The sequence below is a fragment of the Chiloscyllium plagiosum genome, chromosome 24, assembly GCF_004010195.1.
Source record: "Chiloscyllium plagiosum isolate BGI_BamShark_2017 chromosome 24, ASM401019v2, whole genome shotgun sequence".
NCBI lineage: Eukaryota > Metazoa > Chordata > Chondrichthyes > Orectolobiformes > Hemiscylliidae > Chiloscyllium > Chiloscyllium plagiosum.
In genome coordinates, this window is record NC_057733.1 from 32,766,481 (window position 1) to 32,792,814 (window position 26,334).

The 26,334-nt window shown below is 41.5% G+C and overlaps 1 protein-coding gene across 3 annotated transcripts in view; it reads right to left on the minus strand.

The window, feature by feature from the left end:
- sdk2b (sidekick cell adhesion molecule 2b) overlaps positions 1-26,334 on the minus strand; it is a 949,565-nt gene that overhangs the window by 257,632 nt on the left and 665,599 nt on the right. For all 3 annotated transcript variants that reach the window (XM_043714747.1, XM_043714746.1, XM_043714748.1), the window contains 7 exons: positions 23,981-24,171; positions 22,251-22,334; positions 18,426-18,620; positions 17,059-17,175; positions 12,044-12,211; positions 4,150-4,252; positions 1,965-2,141 (listed from right to left, as the gene is read on the minus strand). In XM_043714747.1, the coding sequence (XP_043570682.1) occupies positions 1,965-2,141; positions 4,150-4,252; positions 12,044-12,211; positions 17,059-17,175; positions 18,426-18,620; positions 22,251-22,334; positions 23,981-24,171 (1,035 nt within the window). The remainder of the gene's footprint in view (positions 1-1,964; positions 2,142-4,149; positions 4,253-12,043; positions 12,212-17,058; positions 17,176-18,425; positions 18,621-22,250; positions 22,335-23,980; positions 24,172-26,334) is intronic.

The following is a 26,334-nucleotide window of genomic DNA, read 5'->3' on the forward strand; positions in this document are numbered from 1 at the left end:
GCTCCAGGGAAAACAGTCCTAGCCTGTTCAGCCTCTCCCTATAGCAAATCCTCCAACCCTGGCAACATCCTTGTAAATCTTTTCTGAACCCTTTCAAGTTTCACACGGCACGCTGGCACAGTGGTTAGCACTGCTGCCTCACAGCGCGAGAGACCCGGGCTCAATTCCTGCCTCAGGCGACTGACTGTGTGGAGTTTGCACATTCTCCCCGTGTCTGTGTGGGTTTCCTCCGGGTGCTCCGGTTTCCTCCCACAGTCCAAAAATGTGCAGGTTAGGTGAATTGGCCATGCTAAATTGCCTGTAGTGTTAGGTGCAGGGGTAAATGTAGGGGAATGGGTCTGGGTGGGTTGCACTTCGGCGGTTCGGTGTGGATTTGTTGGGCCGAAGGGCCTGTTTCCACACTGTAAGTAAATAATCTAATCTAATATTTCCGATAGGAAGGAGACCAGAATTGCACGCAATATTCCAAAAGTGGCCTAACCAATGTCCTGTACAGCCGCAACATGACCTCCCAACTCCTGTACTCAATACTCTGACCAATAAAGGAAAGCATACCAAACGCCTTCTTCACTATCCTATCTATCTGCGACTCCACTTTCAAGGAGCTATGAACCTGCACTCCAAGGTCTCTTTGTTCAGCAACACTCCCTAGGACCTTACCATTAAGTGTATAAGTCCTGCTAAGATTTGTTTTCCCAAAATGCAGCACCTCGCATTTATCTGAATTAAACGCCATCTGCCACTTCTCAGCCCATTGGCCCATTTGATCAAAATCCCTTTGTAATCTGCGGTAATCCACTTTGCTGTCCACTACACCTCCAATTTTGGTGTCATCGGCAAACTTACTAACTGTACCTCTTATGCCCGCGTCCAAATCAATTATGTAAATGACAAAAAGTAGAGGACCCAGCACCGATCCTTGTGGCACTCCACTGGTCACAGGCCTCCAGTCTGAAAAAGAATCCTTTATCACCACCCTCTGTATTCTACCTTTGAGCCAGTTCTGTATCCAAATGGCTAGTTCTCCCTTTATTCCGTGAAATCTAACCTTGCTCACCAGTGTCCCATGGGGAACCTTGTCGAACATAGTCCCTTTTGAATTTCCTTTTGGATTTATTAGTGATTGACTTATTTTTACATGCCCCACCCTCTTTTTAGTCTCAAGTAGAAATGCCTTCACTGTCTTTGCCACATTTCTGAATTTCACAGACCTCTTTTAGGCCACCTCTCAGTTTTCTTAAAGAAAAAAAAGTCTGTTTGTTCTGTCTTGATCGATACAACCTCTATATTATCTTTTGCACTTTCACTAGTGCCTCAATGTCTCTTTAATATTGAAATCAGAACTGTGCCACATTACCTGAAATTTGGCGAACCCATGGTTTGGTATATGGTTAGCATCATTTTCTGTGTTTTTTGTTTCTATCTCTTTAGAAGTTAACCCTGTTTATTGTTTTCATGGCCTTTTTTAACTTGTATTTCTGCATTCATGATTGGTGCATCAGGAATACTTTGCTGCTCTATCCCATTTCAATTCTTATTTTCCAAGGAGTACATGACCTTTTCCTTCCTTCCAAAATGTACCAGCTCTCAATTATTGATATTGAATTTCATTTGTCAATTACATATTCATTATATAAATTTAGTCGTAATATTTTGTACTTTGCTACAATCTTCCTCACTGTGAATTATATACTCTGCAATGTGATGTGTTTTAATAATTTTTAAATCATATCTCTGATTCCAGAATTCTGATTGTTTATGTATCACGAACAACAGTGATCCTAGAAAAGATCCTAGTGGAATATCACTTCCCAACTCTTGTCAGTTTAAATAACTACCTTTAACCCAACACCCTGTTTGTTATTTTGTAGCCAGATTGCTAGCAATTCTGCGACATTTCCTGATTTCACGTGCTTGACATTAGTCATGAGTCTACAATACAATCTCATTAATTCCTCACTTACCTGACTCTGACTTGAGCACTGCGAGAATCATTTCCTCCTACTGATAGCACTTTGCAGGTGTACAATCCAATATCTCCTGACCAGGTCTGAGAGATATACAATGTTCCTGCTTCATCAACTCTCATACGTGGGATGGCATTAACATCAATTACAGCCCCATCCTTCTGCCACACATGCCTGCATAACAAGTGTAGAAAATGTCACAGTACTAAATTTCATAGGATGAACATATTACAGTAGTATACTGGAGGAAAAACAACATATTTTCTTTGTTTATTCACCACAGGTATCTGTTGCCAACAGCAACCAGTAACCAAACATCAATACGTCTGATCATAGATATTCATTTCAGTTAATTGGTGCCCTGATGGAAGTTAATGAAGTATATATCAGCATTGGCCTTATCCCGCTCAGCTCCAGATGACTGAAAGCCAATGCTCCAACAGATTGCTTGGTTTTAGCTGACCATTGAAACTAAGAGAGCTAGCCTTCTAGGTTGAAATACAACACAAGCTCTTTCCAGTATCTGAGGATGACCCCACAAAATCATTGGAGAGCATTAGATTTGACAAATATTTGCATTGGCTCAAGTGGGATAAATTAGATTGCATCTCTAATAGACTTTCGCTAACTACAGAACCATTTTAGATTATTTTTGTGCTATTTGTATCCTTGGTTGTGACCTGGTTTGTGTCATCTGCTTTTGTGACATAATGTATCAAGCAGCTCAAGATCAATCAAAAAACGCTATAAAATCCTTCTCATTCCTACTTAGCAAACAGCTACCTTTGCCAGTATAATAATTACTTTCCCAAGTGAAGCTTAATGAATGAGAATCAGGCAGACTCAAGCATCAGGGAGGAGAAAGTGAGGAATGCAGATGCTGGAGATCAGAGCTGAAAAATGTGTTGCTGGAAAAGCGCAGCAGGTCAGACAGCATCCAAGGAGAAGAAGAATCGACGTTTCGGGCATAAGCCCTTCTTCAGGAAAGAAGGGCTTCTGCCAGAAACGTCGATTCTCCTGCTCCTTGGATGCTGCCTGACCTGCTGCGCTTTTCCAGCAACATATTTTTCAGACTCAAGCTTCAGTATGTTTATGATTTCAGTCATAAACATCATCTGTCACTAACTATCAGCCATCAAAGACATGCAACATCAAATTTTGTCGTCACTGATACCCGTCTTGTGGTTCAGTGCTTGATCAATCACAGCACGATGTTAAAAACCACTCTGACCTAGCAATCATCTTTTCCCAAAAAGTAGCCGCTAACCCTCTACAAATCCAAACTTCCTTCTTTAAGAAGGAAATAATTGGTTTGTGCTATGAAATGTTCTTTAAAACTTTAAATTGTAATTGAAGAATCAACTACATTCACAACTGCAAGAAAAATTACTCCACCCTTCTGAGCTCTATTTCATGTTATGCAATCCACAAACCTCAGGAAGAGAACAGAATGCTTCATCGTGATGGTTTTGCTTTACCTTTGGACCTCCAAAACTAAGAGATCCAAATAATCATAAGGAGTTAAAAATCACACAACACCAGGTTATAGTCCAACAGGTTTAATTGGAAGCACACTAGCTTTCGGAGCGATGCTCCTTCATCAGGTGATAGCTCTGAAAGCTAGTGTGCTTCCAATTAAACTTGTTGGACTATAACCTGGTGTTGCGTGATTTTTAACTTTGTACACCCCAGTCCCAGTTTCCAAATCATAATCATAAGGAGTAATGGACAGAGGCTGTGTAGCTAACCGGTATTGTAATGAAGATATTGGATAAGGTGATAAGTCTGAAAGTTTAATTTTGGAGACTGCATTATGTTCCATCTAATCTGATGATATAACAAAGCTTGAGATTCTGATGGGATCTAATGTGTCAATCCTCTCTCTTGATAGTCTTACTAATTATGTCAATGTAACTTGCACCTATTACTACCATGCAATTAATGACATCTTGTTGTTAAGACAAATGCTTCTGCTTCACAAGATTCACTAGTGGTCCATTGTCCAGGACTGTGAGTCAGGTGAGCCTTTAGCTCAAGTGTGGGAAGGAAGATTTGTGGCAGCACACTACTCCAAGGATTAGTTGGTCATGCTTGCTTCTGCAAAATATACAACAGAAGCGTTGGATGGTGTTCCAATGCTCAGCACTATGCAGTCTATGAGAAATTTCAATAAGAATCATACCTGATTACAACATTGGAGTCATGGGTCACACCGCAGGTTAGGACTGCCATGGTTCCTTTGATTACACTTTGTTCCTGTGGGGGATTTGTGATACGTGTGCGAGCTGTAAAGCAAGTTATAAAAATGACTACTCATTAAATTCATATTAAGGTATTGGTCTACAAGTTCTTCCATCTAAAAAAAACATTCTCCACTAACATGGAGCTGGAGGACCAACTGGTTGAGGTAGAAAAGCCAAAAATATATGATTAGGGGATAGGGAACACCGAAATTTAGGGATGAATGTAATTATGCTGGGATTCCATCTTATTGGGGATGATCTTTTACACTTTGCTCAACTGCGTCAAATGGCATTGTACTATCCACCCCTCTTCCGTTGAACAGAAATGTATCCAGGGAATTTCACGTTAATTTCCCCAGATTTCCAGGGAAACTTTGTTGTTCGTGCCGTACTCAAGGCTCAACAGTGACTTGGTGTATGAACTCTGTCAAAAGAAATCCTAAGAATTTAGCAAAGGAAGATTTTTTTTTGGAGGGTATTGAATATCTTTGTAAAGAGACCCATTGGCAGAATATTTGTAAAAAGAACGATTTTGAGGAGCCGCCCAATTGTCTTTCTGACAGAGAAGCAAAGTGCTGGTGGAACACTCCTGTTGCATTACTGGAGCTGGTATCAGTAATTTGAGGGACAGACCCATCTCAGCCATGATTTGTGATGGGGTCACATTAATAATTTTGGTCTATGAATTAACCACTCCTTCGAGGTTGATTAACTGTGTGGCTTAGCTTATTTACAACAGTAAAACACATTGTAAATTATAAAATGAGTATTACAGCTGAGCGCAGTGTGTTGTGCTGGTTTCAGTGTGTGTGTTGCCCACATAGCCAGTCAGATTGACTCATAGGAGGAGTTGCAGCCTTAAAAATATATACCATACCTGTCTTTAAAGTCCCTTAGAAGTAAAGTTATGAAAGGCAAAGGTACACACAACATCTGGGACTAGGCTAAGTGATCAAGCATCTGCTTGTAAGGACTTGTACTGCTTGATTGGACCATCCAACAATTTCAGATTATGAAACTTTTTCTGGGTCACATTATATTTTGGGAGCAGGGCAAATAATTTGCTAAGAGTTCTTTTATCTCCACTGCTCCAAAATGTATACAAATAAGAATTGTAGAACTGTTATTATGAATCTGAATCTACAGAAAGCACCAATTCAAAAGAAATGCAGAAATATGAAGAGTGAACATGTTACGATGCTCATGTAATATCAATAGAGGGCACTCTAACATAAATTGTTTACCTTGAGAACGCTTCAAATGGAAATTTTGCATCATTACAAGTCAAGAGTCTGACATAGTTAAATCATGCTCACATAGTAAAAAAATACAAATGGAATGATGATAACATTATACAAATTTACCTAGTCCATAAATGTCACCGCTGCTTTGGTTTACAGTTTCTCTTTAATTTTATTTCATTTTTCTACAACAAATTATTTATGGAAGAAGACAGCTAAAATACATACTGTGAAGTTGTGTTGGGGCCTGTGGTTTTCACCATAATATATATTCATGATCTGTATGTAAGAATCGAGCTGCTTAACTAAGGCTGCAGATGACACTAAGTTAGGAGGTACAACATGATGGAATTAGAAAGTTGGAAAACAACATAGACAGTTGAAGTGAATAACAAAAAACTGCAGATGCAAAGTAGACAAGCAGGAGGCTGGAAGAACACAGCAAGCCAGGCAGCATCAGGAGGTGGAAACGTCAATGCAAGAAGGTGGACGTATGGAATGTCAGATCAGCCACTGAATGATGGAACAGGCTTGAGGGGCTGACCGACCTACTTCTGTTCCTATTTCTTATGATCTTTACTTTGGATCTGAGAAAGGCAAAAGGGACTATTTTGTTACTGGTGAGAAACTGGCTGCAGAAGAGTAAAGGGATTTAGATATTCCTGTATACAAATTAATAAAAGCTGAGTTTGTCTGGGAGGGAGGGAGGAGCTGTGGGGCCACAGTGCAGATTCACCAGAATGGTACCAAGGTTTTGAAAATTACAGTATGTGGAGAGTTTGGATAGACTGGGTAGGTATTGCCTTGAGTTTATATAGTTGAAGAGTGCTCTAATCGAGATGTTTAAAATTATAAAGGGATTCGATACAGAGAAGTTACTTCCTGCAGTGAGAGAACTGAGAAGAAAGAGCAATTCTTTTAAACTTACAGCAAGGTGAGTAAGAAATGAAATCAAGAGCACTTTATCTCTCAAATGCAAATGGAAATTTGGAATTGACTTCTGTAAAAGGCTGAGAATCCTGGATAAGTTATAAATTTCAAGATTGAGATTTTTTGAATGATAAGGGTGTCAAGAACATGAACAAAGTTGGGTAAATTAACTTGAGAAATGGATCAGTCTTGATCAAATTGAATAGAGGAATATGTTCCTATTCCTAGGTTTGCACTTCTCTGGTTTCAGCATGGAAAAACCAACCACTTTATTGCAATACTGTAAAAGATCACCGTCAGTTCAAAACATGGTATTCTCAATAGCAAATGTAGCCTCTCTCTTCATGCTTACAACTGACCATAATCACATCACTGACAGAATGCTGTGTTAGTAGACATTTATATAAGCCTGTATAATGAAAGGTAACAAATAGATACAAAATTCTCTGTGCACTGGGCTAAACGAGTGATGTACACAAATAAAGAAGGGTATGTAACACATTCTAACTGCTTCATCTGAAAGAAACCTATATTGTATCAGAGATTACAACTGTTTCTTAATGATAGCAAGATTTTTGTCTTGCGACCAGCCTTTCCACATGCTTATCATGTTTCTCTGTGAAGAATTTCTCAGTGCTGGTCCTAAATTTTACTCTTTGACAACCAGAAGCCATATTTCTGATCTTGCCCTTACAGACTAATTTGCCTGAGTTTCACCTTTTATATCTTGTTTACTCATTTATCCAGATCCCACCAGGAGTAGGACACCAGGTTTGGGGGCCCTTAATATAGATACTCTTCTCCCCTGGCCCAACCTTTGATTTCAATAGTGAAAACCAGTTGGATTTACATTGGTCTGAATTTCAACCCTCTGGGAAGGAAAATCATGGCAATAGCAGGAAAAGGCCCTTAAGTATCCATTGATTAGCAATTTAATTGCTCCAACTGACCCTATTCTGGGCAGGTTAGTTGATGCTTCATTTGCTATGCATAAAATTACGGTGAAGACAAGGACAAGGGTGGCTGAATATGTACCAAGAATCGTGCCCATAGCAGTCTATCCAATTTTACATCCTCCACCTACCTGCTAACCCACCACCAGGAAGAATAAAATTCCTCCCAATATTTGTACTCAGTGAATGATAGTTTTGTTCCATTTTAAGTATACTTTCTTTCACAAGTATACTTTCTGGCTTTTTTAAATTTCAGAAATATACTTTATTCGTAAAACTGTCTTTATATACGTACACAGTAACTAAAGCAGTACAGTTCCATACAGTAGCACATGGAGAAACAAACAATCATTGGAGTTTGACTGTATCCAGCAAACAAACTGAAGGGATTTCTTACTTGTACAAGATTATATTTACAAATATTTGAAACACTAGAAGGGTCCATTAACTGAATGGTCCCCCATTTAACTTCAGCAGTAAGACCTTAGATGGTGGTCTTGCCCCACTGCACCTTGGTGACAGCTGACCTGAGCTATAAGGTTCAGTCTACAACACTCAGTCAAGGTAAACTCCTTGCTCTGGAAGACCAACAAGTCTCAGGCACGCAAAGAGCATCTTTCACCGAGTTGATGATCCTCCAGGCACAGGGGATGTTTGTCTCAGTATGCGTCCCGAGGAACAGAATGTAGAGTGCAGAATCCCACATCATGGAGCTGCTCAGGACAAACCTTGACAAGAACCACTGCATCTTTCTCCAGACTTCCTTTGGAAAGGCACATTCCAGCAGGAGATGTGTGACAGTCTTCACCGCTGCGCAGATGCTTCGAGGGCAGTGTGCAGTGGCAGACATGAATGATCTCACAGGGAGTACCCTTCTCACCACGCCAAGCGATTTCTTGGTGCTTGTTAGGAAGTTCTGGTGATGAGGCACTCTGTGAAATGATTTTGGCAGTCTGCTCAGGGAACAACCCAACAGGATTCACCCTTGGCTTTTTCTGCAGGGTCTTGAGGACTGTGTACTGACCACTTCCTGGTGGACTTGTGATCGAACATGTTTCTTTTTACAAATTTCTCCTCAAAGTACAGGTGATATGGAAATGTCCAACTATGAGGCCAGTCCCATCCTTCCCACCACCAGAGACAGTAAAACCTCGGTACGTACTGACACTTGGTGTTTGCGTCTACACACAGCTTGGTGCAGCTACACACAAAGGTGGCCATCAGGACGAGGGCAGCTTTGGGCATGCTCTTCCAGAGATTTGTGCATGGAGTCCCTGAGGACACAATCTATCTTCAATCTCCAAATGAAGTGGAAAATGGCTCAGGTAATTACAACAGCGCAGGTTCTAGGAGTTGGGGTCCAGACCTGTGCCACGTACAACAGAGAGAGTGCCTCACACCTGATGACCAGGTTTTTACCGGCAATAGTGCTCCCAAAAGCCCAGTTTCTGCCTCACCATGGAGATAGGCTCCTGTCACAATTTTGCACACACCCCAGTCCCTTCGAACCATGTTACATTAGATTTCTTACTTATAGTGTGGAAAGAGACTCTTCGGCCCAACAAGTCCACACCGACTCGCCGAAGCGCAACCCACCCAGACCCATTCCCCTACATTTATCCCTTCACCTAACACTACAATTTAGCGTGGCCAATTCACCTAACCTGCACATTTTTGGACTGTGGGAGGAAACCAGAGCACCTGGAGGAAACCCACGCAGGCACGGGGAGAATGTGCAAACTCCACACAGTCAGTCGCCTGAGGCGGGAAGTGAACCCGGGTCTCTGGTGCTGTGAGGCAGTAGGGCTAACCACTGTGCCACCGTGTTCCCAGCACCTTCAGATAATCTGTCCCAATAGTGAAGCGGATAAAGAATTGGTCGGCCCAGTTCCCAAAAAACATGGTCTCGCTTGTGCTTTGATGTACTTTGGCTCCCAATGCCTGTTTGAAGTGGTTGCAGATGCTCATGAGCCTGTGCCCTGACAGTAGATCCGAGCAGAAATTGGCGACGTCATCTATGTGCAGGCCACTGCTGCCTGGAATAATCACCCCTCTCAGGCTGGCATCCTTCCTGATGGACTTAGCAAAAGGTTCTATACAACACCGAGAGAGGCAGCCCTGTCTGACTCAGACCTGATCAGGAAGCTTTCTGACTGCACGAACAATGTTGTCCACACCCCTGTACTGCACATAAATGATCATATTCCTGAGGAGCTCCAGGCTCTCAGAGATCGTCCAGCCCAGTACAGCACAGAGTATGGTCAAGATGGTGGCAGAGTAGGTCATTCCAAAAAGAGCTCCTCCACTCTTTCTGTTTCCTTCTCTTTTTTCCCCTTTTCTTTTCTCTTTTTCTCCCCCAGCGGTTTCTCAACAAGTCTCACTCTGGTCTCTCAGCAGCTCATGGCGGGTTGTGGCCTGATCTCTCAGCAGCTCATGGTAGGTTATGGCCTGGTCTCTCGGTTGCTCATGGCGGATTATGACCTGGTCTCTCAGCAGCTCATGGCAGGTTATGGCCTGGTCTCTCAGCGGCTTATGGTGGGTTATGGACTGGTCTCTCAGCGGCTCATGATGGGCTATGGCCTGGTCTCTCAGTGGCTCACAGTGGGTTATGGCCTGGTCTCTCAGCAGCTCATGGTGGGTTGTGGCCTGGTCTCTCAGCAGCTCATGGTGGGTTGTAGCCTGGTCTCTAGGCAGCTCATGGCGGGTTATGGCCTGGTCTCTCAGCGGCTCATGGGAGGTCGTTGCCTGGTCTCCTGGCAGCTCGTGGTGGTGTCTTGGCTCAGTGTGCGAGTGGATCCTGCCCAGGAATGTTCCTGAGGAACCAGGGGAGATCTGATTGTTTCTCACTGGTTTCCACTCCCTGGCCTCCTTCATTTCCTCCTCCTCTATTGACTCCCAATTTTCAGGTTAGGTCGGTTTCTGTGCTTCTGCGCTGGCTACCTTGCCCTCCTCTCCAGCTTGTCCCTCCTTCTGGGTGCCCCTTGTTTTAGTTTTCTTGCTGGATGGTGGCTGGTCTCTAAATTGGCATCAGGCCGAAGCCCGCAAAAAAGATCCACCAATTGCAGCTCACTCAACCGAAAATCTTCGAAGTTCTCCTCTCAGTCACAGTCCAGAGATGATCTCGAAACGCTCTGATGATGAAGGTTCCCCACACTGAAGCAGAAATTGGAGGAAACTCAGAAATTGGATTGAGAATATTTGTTTCCTGATCCAGAAGTAGCTTTTTCCTTACTTGCAACCTTTAGTCCATGAGTAGCAGCTCTACAGCAGTAATAGCTACAAAACAGAGCAACAGGAGATGATTTTGAACAAAACAATCTCATTGTATTTCTCAGTGCAGGCCACCTGTGATACTTCAGCAGGAAAAATGTCTAATCTGAAACTAATCTATTCTGTGTATGCAAAGTAGGTAGAGTTTGCATAGCAAGGAGATCCAATCCAATTAATAAATATTCATAATAGTAATGAACTGAAAGGCATTTATTCATTATGGATTTGAATTAGCATCCTTAATTGAAGTTTTTCACATAGTTTTGTCTCATTACAAAACATACTGTGGGTGTACTGTAATGTTGTTGTTTATCATAAAGTCCATGATACAAACCTGAAGCTTGGCATACACAGTTATCAAAATGCCTGAAAGCAAACAAATGCTGGAAATCACAGTGGGCTATGCAGCATCCATGGAGAGAGAGGATGCTAATGTTTGAGTCGAGATGATTCATCATCAGGGCTAATGAAGAATCATCTCGACTTGAAATGTTAGCTTGCTCTCTCTCTCCCCATGGATGCTGCCTGACCCAATGTGATTTCCAGCAATTTTGTTTTCAATACAGATTCCTGCATCTGCAGTAATGTGTTCCGATCAAACTTCCTGCTTTATTTTACTGCCTGGAGCTCACCCGGTGGGAACCTATGGGAAAAGGAGAGGCTGGATCCTAATGTGTGGTTCCCTGAGCAGTCCGTCAAAGTCATTTGGCAGAATGCTTCATCACCATAGCTTTCCAACAAGCACCAAGATGTCGCTTGGCTGGTGGTGAGATCCTGTGAGATCCTCCATGTACACCCAGACTCTCTGTGCTACTGCACACTGCCCTCAAAATGGCTGTGGGTTGTTGAGACTGTCTGATATCTCCTGCTGGAATGTGCCTTTGCAAAGGATATCTGGAGAGAGATGCAGTAGTTTTTGTCGAGGTTCGTTATGAGCAGCTCTGTGACCTCTGCGCTTGACACACACAGCGTGACAAACACCAACTGCACCTGCAGGACCATCACCTCAGTGAAATATGTTGTGTAGTCTGCCCAAAACTGCCCAAAACTCCAGAATAAGAAGTTGACCCTGATCGAATGTTGCAGACTCGCACACTCCAAAGTCCCTGACTACGTGCTGAGGGATACACTAAAGCTTGGGGCAGCAGCCATTAAGGCACCAAAGAGCTTTCTGATGAAATTGAATGAGGGTCCATTCAGTTATCAGACTTGCTGGTGTCTCAAATGCATTTAAATACAGTCTTGTATAAAAATGAAATGTATTGGGTTCGTTTGTTCAATATATCTAAAGACTGTGTACAGAATCAAACTGCTGTCATGACTTACGTATACATATAAAAATGTTTTTATAAATAAATTATACTTTTGAAATAAAATAAAGGTATGAAGCATTTGTAGTTAGAAGATACTTCCATTTTCCAAGCAGTATCATCTCTTACCCCACACAATGAGATCTCCAGAAGCCTCATCCACTCCTCGAGAATTAGTAGCCAGACATGTGTAACTCCCAGCATCTGAGATGTGGGAAGGGCTGATAAGCAGGCTGCCAGATTCCAGCAGTGTAAAGCGAGGTAATTGGACAGACCCACTGGCAAGTACTTTCTCTCCTGTTATAATTAAAAACATAAATTCACAGATCATTGGATTTGGGTTGCAATCCAACTAAGGTGCAACAACTTAGTGACACAACTAAGGTGCAAATGAACCATCAATTGAAAACACTAACTCTCAATAAAATAAATACTCCCTACTCTTATGATTTGAAACCACTACATTGCCACCTCTCGAAAACAGAAATCCTGGCCATCAGTTACACCAATATTAGTAGCTGCTTTTCTTCAGCAGGTAACTGAGGACATTCTTGCTATCATGTTTGATCCAGAAATAAAATCTTGCCCTCAGGTTTGCACCAACCCTTCAACCATCTATTTCCAATAGTGCAGCATCACCCAACTTCATCCTATCTCAGTTCATCTGCAACTGAGACCCTCATACATGCTGATGGAATAGTCCTTACCTTGATTATTCCAAGGCATTCCTGTCTACTCTCCGACATCCTACTCTCTACTAATATGATATCTTCCAAAACTCGGAACGCCATATCTTTTATTATTCATTCATGGGTTTTGGGCATCACTGTCTGGGCCCATCCTCAATTTCCCTTGGGAAGGTGGTGGTGAGCTGCCTTCTTGAACCAATGCCGTCCATCTAACTCACAGCAAGTCACATTCCCCATTCACGCCCCACCCCATGCTTGTTAACCTAAACTAGATTCCACTCAGACACTGTAAAAACAATGACTGCAGAGGCTGGAAACCAGATTCTGGATTAGTGGTGCTGGAAGAGCACAGCAGTTCAGGCAGCATCCAAGGAGCTTCGAATGATAAAGGGCTTTTGCCCAAAACGTCGATTTCGAAGCTCCTTGGATGCTGCCTGAACTGCTGTGCTCTTCCAGCACCACTAATCCAGAATCCACTCAGACACTGTCTTAATTTTAAAATTCTCATTCTGTTTTCAAATTCCTCCAAGGCCTTGCCTCTCCCTATTGTATAACCTCCTCCATCCCCACAACCCTCAAGAGCTTTCTGCACTCATTGAATTCTCGTCTCTTGGGTGTTCCTAATTTTAATTGTTCCAACATTGGTAGCGATGGCTTCAGTCACTGAAATTTCAAGCTCCTGAGTACCCTCCCTATATCTCTCCACTTTTCCACCACACTTTCCTCCTTAAGGTTCTCCTCATTTTTGACCAGGTTTTTCAGGAATCTAACCTAATATTTCCTCATGTGGTCTACTGTCACACTTTGTTTTATAACCCTTCTGCAAAGTGCCTTGGGGCAGTTAATTGCTTGAAACTGCTGTACATTAGTTTTTAGTGAAAGTAGATGGGCGGGGGGAGGGGAAGACATGAAAATGGTATTGTGAGGGTAAGTGAAAAACAGCAAAGGTGAGTCCACTTAATGCAAACAGAATGGCACACTCGTCCAGAAAAGGGTCTGCCCGAGTTCTAAAGAAACAGTGACCAAAGATTATTTGTGGACATTATAGGTTATCTGGGTTGAGTGAGAGTGTACCTAACAGCAGTGAATGCGAGGAATCCAGAAGTCATGGAGTTATAAAGTCACTCTACACAAAGCAGATATTTTGGTCCAACCAGTCTATGCCAACCTTAATCCTAAACTAAACCTGTCCCACCTGCCTGCTCCTGGCCCATATCCCACCAAACCTTTCCTATCCATGTACTTATCCAAATGTCTTTTAAACAATATAATTGTACCTACATCCACCACTTCCTGTGGAAGTTCCTTCCACACATGAACCACTGTCTATGTAAAAAAATTACCCCTCATGTTTTTTTTATATCTCAGCTACTTCAAGAACTTAAATGTTGTTGAAGGTGCCCAGGTAATTCAGAGAAAGCACAAGGCTTGAAAGTATTCCTTTTTCTTACAAAGAATGGGTCCCTGTTTGTGAACGCTCGTCATTTCTGGCAAACATAAAGCAGCCATGTCATGAGCTCAACAGATTGCCTTTTGTAACCCAGGAGCTTTCTGAGCCGATAGTTCCTCACTGTTTTCTCCATGGTGATGCTTTAGCCAATCAGAATTGACTTGCTAACCTACGACAAATTCCAGTGTGGATTTGAACTTTAGTGATCTTGGCTATCTCTTGATGAGTGCAAGAAAAAGGAACTTCAGCAACATTTCTCTCTTTTCAGCAATATTCAATATCCCAAACTGCTTTACTGGATTAAACTTTAAACTTTATTGGACTAAATTGCATGAGGGCCGGTTGCAATAGATACATGGGAGCATGACTGATTTTAACCTCAACTCTACATTTCTGCATATTTCCAATAATCTTTCATCCCTTGGTAATCAAGCACCGTTGCCTTTAAAAATTTAAAGGTACTGCCTTTTTAGGAAGAGAATTTCAAATATATACAAATCTGTGAGAGAAAAACTATTTCTCTCAGAGGGTCATTCCTTCAGAATCACGGGATAAAAATCCTGAAACCCCTTTCCTAACAATATTATGGGTGAACCTACATGAAATGGACTGAAGCATGGAGAGAAAGTAGCTCACCATCGCTTTCTCAAGGATAATAAAGGATGTGCAATAAATACTGGTCCAGTCAGTGGAGCCCAAATCTAATGAATAAGATTACACAAACAATGACCAACTGAATGGCCAGAAATTGCTCATTTTTATTTATTTTCTAGAGTATTGCAGTGCCATGATTTTACCTTCCAGACTAGGGATCAGTAAATATTTTGAAAACACATTTGCTCTTTAAGTGAATATTTATTCAAATGCAGTCTGTTTGATCATTTTCAGGAAGATCAAAATATAATACTGATCAAGTGCATCGATAAAGAAGAGACTTAGTTTGGATACAAGGTACTTATAGTCTTGCTATTTTCTGTTGGAGATGTAGTCAGAGCCACCTAATTTTTGTTAACACTCTTGTTGAATGTACCACATACAAAAGGTTACACATGGTCTTTCATATTGAATCTATTTTGCAGCGTCTCTCCAAATGGAAGCAACATTATGGAGGAAATGACTTGTAAATAGTCTTTGGAAGCCTAAAAACTCTATTTGGAGAGAAATTCTTACTGAGTTTTGAGAAGATTTGTAGCTCAGATTGAGGTTCTGGATGTAGATTTGCTCGCTGAGTGGAAAGGTTCATTTCCAGATGTTTCGTCACCCTCCGGACAAAACACTTGAAAATTCCTGCTCTCTATTTATATGTTTGGGTTTCTTTGGGTTGGTGATGTCATTTACTGTGGTGACACCATTTCCTGTGGTGATATCATTTTCTGGTGGTGGGTTTGTGGGCTACCATGATGCCAAGGGGTCTAAGTAGTCTGGCAGTCATTTCTGAGATGTCTTTGATGTAGGGGAGAGTGGCTAGGGTTTCTAGATGCGTTTTGTCTGCTTGTTTGGGTTTGTTGTTGAGAAATCTGTGGACTGTATTCATTGGGTATCCATTCTTTTTCAATACATTGTATAGGTGATTTTCTTCTGCTCTGCGTAGTTCCTCTGTGCTGCAGTGTGTGGTGGCTCGTTGGAATAATGTTCTGATGCAGCTTTGTTTGTGGATGTTGGAGTGATTGCTTCTGTAGTTCAATATTTACAGGAAAACCACACATACCAAATATTGAACTACAGAAGCAATCATCCCAACATCCACAAAGAAAGCTGCATCAGAACAATATTTCTACGAGCCACCCACACATTGCAGCACAGAGGAACTACGCAGAGCAGAGGAGAATGACCCATACAGTGTATTCAAATAGAATGGATACCCAATGAACATAGTCCACAGATTTCTCAGCAACAAATCCAAACAAGCAGACAAAACGCATCTAGAAACCCTAGCCACTCTCCCCTACATAAAAGCCACCTCAGAAATGACTGCCAGACTACTCAGACTCCTTGGCATCATGGTAGCCCACAAACCCACCAACACACTAAAACAGCAGCTAATGAACTTGAAAGACCCTATACAGACAACAAGCAAAACTAATATTATTTACAAAATACCATGCAAGGACTGTAACAAACACTACAATGGACAAACAGGCAGAAAACTAGCCACCAGGATGCATGAACATCAACGAGCCCCAAAACGACATGACGCTCTCTCACTTGTATCCTTACATACAGATGAGGAAGGTCACCACTTCGACTGGGACAACACATCCATCCTAGGACAAGACAAACAGAGACACGCATGAGAATTCCTAGAAACATGGCATTCCAACCGGAACTCTATCAACAAACACATCGAGTTAGACTCAATCTACCACCCCCTGAGAAAAAGAACAGGAAATGAGTTCACTACAGGAAATGATGTCACCACCGGAAATGACATCACCCACCCAAAGAAACCCAAACATATAAATAGAAAACAGGAATTATCAACAGTGTTTCGCCCAGAGGCCCACTGAAGATGTTACCTAGTAAGATGTTACCTATCTGGAAATGAACCTTCCAGCTCTGCGAGCAAACCTGTATCCGGAGAGAAGATTTCTTCTGTACTTCCAATTCCTGAATGCTAGCAGCAGCTGCAGTAAAAATCTACCACCAGTTTAGGTCCATTATATGGTTCTAACCATTGCTACCTGAGCCAAAATTTTATCTGTAAAAGCCAGGTGCAAATATTTCACTCTGTACAACAGCAAGGAAGATGCTACAAAATTGACAAATTTATGAACGAATTAAATGCATATGTGTAATGCTCATGAGTTATCAGCTACCAGCTCTGGCCAGTCCCAGCATCCAACATTAGATTTATGGAGAATTTATGATTAAACTCATGTAATGCCAGCAGAGAGGGTCAGATTGTGGAAATGAGCAGTACAGAAATGCTGGAGTTAGCAAATTCAAAGAAATGGAATACTCATGAAATGTGTTGCATATAACAGCAATTACATATTAATACTTGCCTCTTTGCCAGGTGATTGCTGGCCGCGGTGCCCCTGATGTTTCACAAGAAAGAATGACTGATAACCCATCAATCACTGTGCTGTCTGATGGTCCCTTCGTAATGTTGGGAGGAATGCCTGTAACAACCAGAGAATTTTAATGTTGTTGTTCACATTAATTGATTAATCTAACTATGGTGAGTGATGTCATTCCAAATTTATTTTATCACAATGTTAATTTTATTTTTGCTAAAGCAATATTAATTGCACCTGATATATTCTCAATATTATTCAATGGTCAATACTAGAATTAAATTAGATTTTATTGCAACACACTTGATTGAACATAAATATAGAATGATCAAATGCCCCAAATATCCAGATGAATCTCCAGGACCTGTCTCCTGGTCATTTATCATGCTTTTAGTGCCTGACATATTTAATCAAACTTTTTTCTCTCTGATTTCCTTTTTGTGAAACCCCTTTGAATCTTTGTTTTCCCTCTGTCCTTGGTTCCCCATGCTTTTGCTGTTGACCTTTAGCCTCCTGGTTCTAGACAGTCCTTGCACAACAGCTGTTGACATGAAGCATGAACAAAGATACTCAACATTAGAGGATCTAAGTCTTATGTAACAATACAAATACAATCACATTTGCAAATTTTCATCGAACACCACTTGGTCAGATATTACATGATCAAATTTCTGTGGAAATGGTACTTTGAACCTTCGAAATAAGAAAGAGGCTGACCCTACTAAAGCCACATGTATTAAAAAGGCAATGGTGTATGTCAATAACAGTGCATCTTAGATATCTGTTCAGCATGGAGCAGCGAATCATTTTCTGAAATAATTTTGATCATGACTTCAACCTAAAACAATTCTATAGGCTCCATATATTGGATGATATTCTTATCCTGCGACCAAGGTGTAAAGCCAATTGCAAGTGGACACTGAGAAAGAAAATCACGTGGTAACATATAACTGGCACTGATACAAAGAAGTTAGTTTAGTATGAAAACAGCTTGTTGAAAATATATCCCACTATGTTTTCTTTTACACATATCGGGGGACTAGTAGATTTACGCAGTTGACTAGAAATCATTTAACAATCATATCAAAAGCGCATTTTAATTAAACTGGCTTATAGATGATTACCACCCATTCTGATGCCAGCTGACCACCATAGACTCCTTTGGTCTTCACTATTTTCAAACTGCTCAATGTGCACAAACTATGTGAGGGCTGCAGATTGGTCTCCAAAAATCAAAATGGCACCTCTTATACCACCCATTATATAATTGCAGCATTGCTCACCAATCCACAAATGTCAACTAAGCTAAGACTGGACGACAGTTATCAGAATAGCTTAAAAAGTAATTTACTTACTGGTAACAGCAAGATAGGTGAAAGTTTGCACCTCACCAGCTTCATTTCTAGCAAAGCATTGGAACATGCCAGTGTCATCAGGCATCAGTCCACTGATCTGTAGGCTGCCATTGGACAGCATCCTATATCTGGGTACATTTAACCTTGAGATCAACGTTGCATCTTTATACCAGAATATCACTGGCAATGGGACACCTGCAATCACATACATTCATCATTGAAGTCTTTGATAAATATGTGATGCTTGAATAAAGTACTTCCAGAAAGCAAGTTTATTGTACATTGTTAGTAGTCTTTCATATGCACAGCAAAGTTGCCAATACATATAGAACATGCATTAAATCCAAGAAGACTTTTGACATAACTAATTTAAATTATAATACTGAAAATATGCAAAGTTGTAAAGCTGAACAAATAATTAGCGCCTGGAATTGTCAAATTGCTCTTTTACATTCATCAATTTTCCCAGAATATGGAATTGCCGATGCTGGACTGGGGTGGACAAAGCCAGAGTCACAAAATGCAACGTTAAAGTCCAACAGGTTTATTTGAAATTGCAAGCTTTTCGAGCACTGTTCCTTCATCAGATGAAGTGACAAAGGAGCAGCACTCTGAAAGCTTGTGATTTCAAATAAACTTGTTGCACTATAATCTGGTGTTTTGCGACTTCTGATTTTGTCCATTTTACCAGCACTATAAACAGTACGTTGACCCACTGCTTTGGAAATTGTCCAGGCCTTAGTCATTCAATGCACATCTGAACTTGCCAATTTCATATTCTCCTAATGTCATCTAACTTTGTATTTTGTACTCCTTCCAGATACAAATATTGTAGAAGTCTCAGTGCACTTCATGCATTAACACATTCTAGCAGAATACATGAAGTAACAGCATTACAGAAATGCATCATGTATTCACCCCAGGGACAGTAACTGATTTTGGATTAATCCAGTGATGAGGCATGTTAAGACTCTGCTGCCCCCCTCACTGGACACCCTGCAGTTTGCATATCAACCCAACCGCTCAACAGATGATGTCGTTTCCACCACCCTCCATCTGGCCCTCACCCACCTGGAGAAGAAGGACATCCACATCAGATTACTGTTCATAGACTTCACTTCTGCATTTAACATTATAATTCCTCAGCACCTGATTGGAAAGCTGAGTCTGCTGGTCCTAAATACCTCCCTATGTAATTGGATCCTGGACTTCCTGACTGGGAAACCTCAGTCAGTCCAGATTGGGATCAGCATCTCTAACACCATCACACTGAGCACAGGGCCCCCCCAGGGCTGTGTGTTCAGTCCACTGCTGTTCACCTTGTTAACACACGACAGTGCAGCGACGCACAGATCGAATCACATCATCAGGTTTGCAGCGGCTAACGGACTGGTGCAGAGCCAACAACCTGTCTCTGAATGTGGACAAAGCGAAAGAGATGGCTGTTGACTTGAGGAGGTACGAAGCGACCACTCTCTGCTGGACATCGACGGCTCCCCATGGAGATCATGAAGAGCACCAAATTTCTTGGTGTATGCCTGGCAGAGAATCTTACCTGGACCTTCAGTTCCATAGCCAAGAAAGCCCAGCAACATCTCTACTTTCTGCATGGGCTGAGGGAAGCCCACCTCCCACTCCCATCCTCACCACATTCTACAGAGGGTTCATTAATAGTACCCTAGGCTGCTGCATCACTGCCTGGTTCAGGAATTGCCCCATCTCGGATCATAAGACCTTACTATGGTTAGTGAGGACAGCTGAGAAGAACATCGGGGTCTCTCTTCCCTCCTACACAGACTTTCACACCATATGCTGCATCCGAAAGGCTAAGAACATTGTGGAAGACCCCACATACTCCTCACTCAAACTCTCCTCCCTCCTGTGCCATCTGGCAGAACATACCGGAGCATTTGGTCTCACAGCCAGACTGTCCAACAGTTTCTTCCCCCAAACCATCAGGCTCCTTAACACAGTATAATCACACTCTTCCCCATCCGGAATTCTTTGTACAACTTTGAACTGCTGCTAGAAAAATATCTATTATTTATCATTCTTCTATTACAATGTAACTTACACTTCTTATGTACTTGATGCAGTGTACGATTGTGTGGTTTGTGGCACCCTCAGTCCTGGAGGAATGCTGCCTCATTTTTACTATATCAGTTATATATGGTAGAAATGACAAATAAAAGCTACTCTACTCTAATAAATTGATCCCACAGGTGCCGACTGACGTTGGGCTATCACTGCAGGGATGCTGACTGCCATCCAATGCCTTGATGAGGAAACTGTTATACAATACAATACAGCACACAAACAGGCCCTTTGGCCCACCAAGCCTGTACTGATGCCTGATTCTTATTTAGAATTGCTACTTAATGCTCACACATTGTTTCTATCCCTTTGTTCACTTCTCATTCATGTGTCAAACAAGATACTGCTTAACTGTGGCTAACATGCCTCCTCCCACCACCTCCATTGGCAGTGCAATCCAGGCACCTATTACTCTCGTGAAAAATGTTCCCACACTTTTCCCCTCTCACCTTGAATCTGTGTCCTCTTGTAGTTGACCTTTCCACCCTGGGGGAAAAGCCTCTGATTATTCACCCTATCTACACATCTCATAATTGTGTCGATCTCTATCAGGCTGCCCCTCATACTCTGTCTTTCCAGTGACAACAATCCCAGTTTATCCACCCTCTCCTCATCACTAAAACTGTCCAACCAGACAACATGCATCCTGTTAAACCTTCTCTGCACCCTTTGCAAAGCAACCACCTCTTTCTCCTAATGTGACAAGAACTGCATGCAATATTCCAAATGTGGCCTAACTAATGTTTTATACAGTTGTAACATAATTTGCCCATTTTTATATTTGATGTCATGGCCAATGAAGGCAAGTGTGTGGTATGCCTTCTTGACCACGTGTTGCTTTGGATGGTTAGTGTCAACTGGTCATTCAACCGCAATAAATATCACCCCTTAACCCATTCTTGCTCACATCTGACATCCACATGCTATCCTCCTAAGAAGGGTCAATGGCTAGCAATTGGAATTGCTAACTCTTGATGATCATTTCCCTTTTGTCCTCAAGGGGTTGGATCAAGTTTAACATCCATATTCCAACCATGGCTAAAAATATTTGACCCAATAGAAACAGGGAATTAAACTTGGCACCACCGGCCTGTAGTGATTGTAATGAGGTCAGCCAGGTGGACTCCACAGAATGAGTTCCCTGATTGGGGCTGTTAATCTGGTCAATCAGGGAGCCCTGGCTGACAGACAGAAACAGGAGTATTGGAGGTTCTAACACTCTGACAGCTGGCTCTGAGGGAGTTGGATCAGTGTCAAGGACTCTCCACATGTAAATAAAGGGTGACTTGTTGATGGGACACCAACCTCTATGGAGTTATTTCATGGCCCAGATGGTTCAAGAACTGAAACTTCAGGGATGTTAACATGTGATTTTGTGACTATTCTTAACATGAACAGTGTTAGTAACAACTCTTCAGGTAATTTGCACTCTGATCACTTTTTAAAAAAGGAATATATTTCTCAAATCAACTCAATAAAATCACGTAAGTCCTGAATTTCGTTTTGTGATTTTATACATAAGAATCTGAGGGAACCAAGTGTGCCACCTGTCAAACTAATATAAAACTGGTTACTCATTCAAAGGCTAAATGATCACTCAACGTTATGGAATACAGGCGGTCACCAGGAGAAAGAGTACTTCAAATATACTGCCTCATTTTATATCCAGCCTCTGCTGTATATATCGCTCCTACTAAATTTAATAAACAACAAGTTGTCTGTTGACCGTACCTTGAGCCTGACACGGAATATCTACGACTTTCTCTATCTCAGCTGTCATGTGACGCTCTGGTTCCACGATTAGTTGTGGCGGTTCTGCAGGAAGTGAAAGACTGAATATGAATTTTAAAACAAAGACGTGTTCGCCCAATGCAAATATTTCTGCTGACAAAATATGAATTAAAATGAAGATGAAAAATTATCATTGGTAAAACTATAATCATTCTGATGACATATTCCACTACATCCTCAAACCATAATCTCCCTCATAATATGAAGTGCAAAGTAATTTTCCAAACCCATGACCTGAATATTTTAATGATCTGCCTCAGTAGATTCATTCCAATTGTATAAAACAGAGTAAGATCCAATGTCCCAGAGCATACAGACATATTCCGTGGCAAATTTGGAGGAGTTAAATTCATTTAATTGGTTTTCATGAATGAGATGTTCATTTCTTATAGTGAAGTCGGTAGTAGATATTTAGAATTTTTTCAGCTTCAGCCTACCTCCTGAGATCTGCCCATGTTAGATGCTGGGTAAGTTGGCATTGAGAGTGTAAGAGCAGTGGATGATAGATGGAGGGGGGTATGGATGCTAAATTAGGGGAAATAAGCGTCAATGAGGGCGAATGGAGGTCATATTTTATCAAGAGTTTGGTCTCAAATTTGTCTTAGAGTGGGTGGACATACGGGTTTGATTTATGAGCATGGGAGTTAGATGGGAGATGAGAGTTAGAGAGCTTAATGTTTGAGAAAACAACATCTCAGTTTAGAGAGGTAGGCCCTTTACATGGATTGTATTGGCACTCAGCAGTCTCTGTATAGTCACCTTCAATTTTCATCTGGGATGAATGAGCCTGCCCACATCACCTTGCCCATTAATCCAGAGAGAAGTTCCCACCATTCTAGGCAACCTATCCTGAGGTGGATGCATCCATACTGGGAGTGAAAATCCAGGTCCAAATATTCACCTAGCCATTACCCCACTTCTCAATAACTCTATACACAATTGCAGCATTGTACCTCATCCTTACCCATAACCTGGAATCTTTTCTCAATCACCAGCATCAGCCTGTCGCGTTTCAACAGGACAACAGCTAACATTAAGTGCATACTTTAAATTAAGTTTCACAGTACCAATGATATACACTTTCTCTGCAAATATGCAATTCTTCATGGATTGACAGTGAAGTTATCACCAACACTGTGACATTCTACAATAAAAATACAACTTGACTTACTTAATTAAAACTAAAGGAATGTTCTTAATAATATACATGTTTTCCCTCTAACTATGTGCAATGCTAATGTTGATCGGCTGCAGATATGGCTTTTGACAAAGAAACATTGAATAGGAACAATTTTGCAGTCCATTCAGAACAAAAAAAATCAGTCTGCGGCAACTGTGTGAAATCACTGTAGATTCAGAATTCTCCGAGAGCACTTGCACCTGACTGAATGATGAGGAAATAAGATTGAAATAGTGAGTGGGCAGCAAGGGACAGAACCTGGCTCATTTTGAAAACTGTGACTATAAAATTGATAGCAGTTATATATAAAAAAAAGCAGTGGTTAATTCCTTGAGACAACAAGTCATTTAACCGCTTTTAACTGTTTGTTAAATTAAGCACTTTGATGCTGATTCCAGAATTGTAAATGTTCTGTGAATGAACTTGTAAAATGCTTTGTGTCTATTAGGCAGGCACTCATTATAGAACTGGGAATTTCCCAGGTACTCACCCAGTACTGACAAAAAGGCCCCTGCACTAACTGAAGGAACACTGCTGCTTCGGAGAATGGCTTCACATTCATAGAACCCAGCATCACGTATTTTTGGATTTAGGATGGTCAGTTTCCGGTGGTAATCACTGAACCCACTTCTGAACGGCACCCCATCTTTCTTCCAGATAATACTTAGCTTAATTAGTGGCCTGAAAAAAAAATCACCACAATGCTCAGTTCTTTATATTGTCAATTTGAAGATGATATCATTGTTCTCCAGGTAGAGAGCTAATTGTACAAAAATTATTCAAAATCCTAAGAGGTATTAGAGTCATAGAGTCATTGATGTTAACAGAACAGCAAAAGATGTCTTGGCCCATCCAGTCCATGCCAGCCAAAAACAAATAACAAACTATTCTAATCCTATTTTCCAGCACTTGGCCCTCAGCATTGTGTGCCTCGGAATTGCACATGTACAACCTAAATATTTCGCAAAAGTAATGTTGGTTTCTGCATCCACACCCTTACAGGCAGTGTGTTCCAGACTCCAACCACCCTCTGGATGAAAAGGTTTTCCTTATATCCCCTTTAAACCTCTTGCTCCTTTCCTTAAATCTATGACCCCTGGTGATGGATCCCTCTGCCAAGTGAAAAAGTTTCTTCCCATCTATCTTGTCTGCCCCTCAAATCTTGTCCTCACTCAGTCTCATCAGCTCCAAGGAAAACAAGCCGAGTCTGTCCAATCTCTCTTTACAACTAAAAATCTCCAGCCCAAGCAACAACCAGGTACACGTCCTCTACACCCTCTCCAGTGCAATCACATTCCTCCAAAAATGCAAATTCCAGAATTGCACAAAACATTTTAGCCTTGGTCTACTGGTTTTATACAGTTCCAGAATCTCCTAACCACTCTTAAACTCTATGCCTTAGCTAATTAAGGCAAGTATTCCATAAGTCTTCTTAACCATTTTATCTACCTGTCTCGCTATCTCAAGGGACTGGTGTTTATGCAAACCAAGGTCTCTCTAACTCTTGATGCTTCTCAGTGTCCTACTATTCAACATGCATTCCCTTACTTTACTTACCCAGGTATGTAGGAAGTCAAACTAGAAATGGAATGGTTCAGGACAATGTGAGGTAACGAAACTGGGCAAGTGTTTGAGTATCAGTGGCCTGAAGCACTATTTTGTAGACAGTGATTTCAAGAGTCACTGGAGTCAGGAAAGGTCCCGGATGATTGGAAGCATCAGCCATGATTGAATGGCGGAGTGGACTCGATGGGCCGAATGGCCTTACTTCCACTCCTATGTCTTATGGTCTTATGGTGATTGTAACTCCTGTTAGATTCAAGATTGTTATGGGAAAGGACAGGATAGGTCTTAAGTCAAAATGTTAAACTGTGGGAAGGCCGATTTTAATAAGATCAGGCCTGATTTGGTCAGAGTGGACTGGGAGCCGATACTTTTAAGTAAATCTTTGTCAGAGCAGTGGGATTCATTCAACAATGAAATAGTCAAAGTACAGGACCAACATGTTCCAATAAAGATGAAAGGTGGGACCAACATATCTTGTGAACATTGAATATCATGGGATTGGATACAGAGAGAAAATGGGAGGCTTATGGCCAATTTGCTACTTACCTCTAAAATAAGAAAATGTCAAGGTCTGGGCCATCTTCTTAATATATTTTGAGGGTGTTTGGTTTGATCCAGAACAGAAAGTAAGAGCCCATGGGATAGAAGGAAATTTGAAAAATTATTTACAGAACTGGCTGAGTAGCTGGAAGCAGGGTGATGGTTGAAGGGCATTTTTGAATTTGGAAGCCAGTGGGGCACCATAGATGAGAAAAAGTAAAGAGCCTTGGGAATGCCAGAGATCATGTAGGATTGAGCACAAATCCCCATCGTGTAAAATGTTGGACAAGACCCTGGACTTTTTTAACATTTAAAATACTAGGCAAAATCCTGAGCTCAGGCTGCAGCAAATATACACACGGAGCTAGAATTTCAGTCTGGGACTATTGTTCAGTCTGGAATTCCAATTTACACCTCCACTCTCGGAGAACAATCAACCAAATCTAACACTGTAGATTGAAACTAACTTTTATACCTCGGGCTACACAATGCAGACAGTACAGAGCCTTAGAGATACTGAACATTCAGCCTCAACCAATATCCATTCGCACATACTCTAACCATCGGGGAAACCAACTGCATAAGGAAACACTGGAAACACATTGGACAATACAGTTTTGAGGGGAGACATCAGGGCACACAGTCTGTGTAACTGCAAGGCCTGACCTCAGCTGACAGAGCCTTTTTCAACAACAAGCTTCCGCAGAAACAGCTTCCCCACAGGCTTCCAGCCCCACA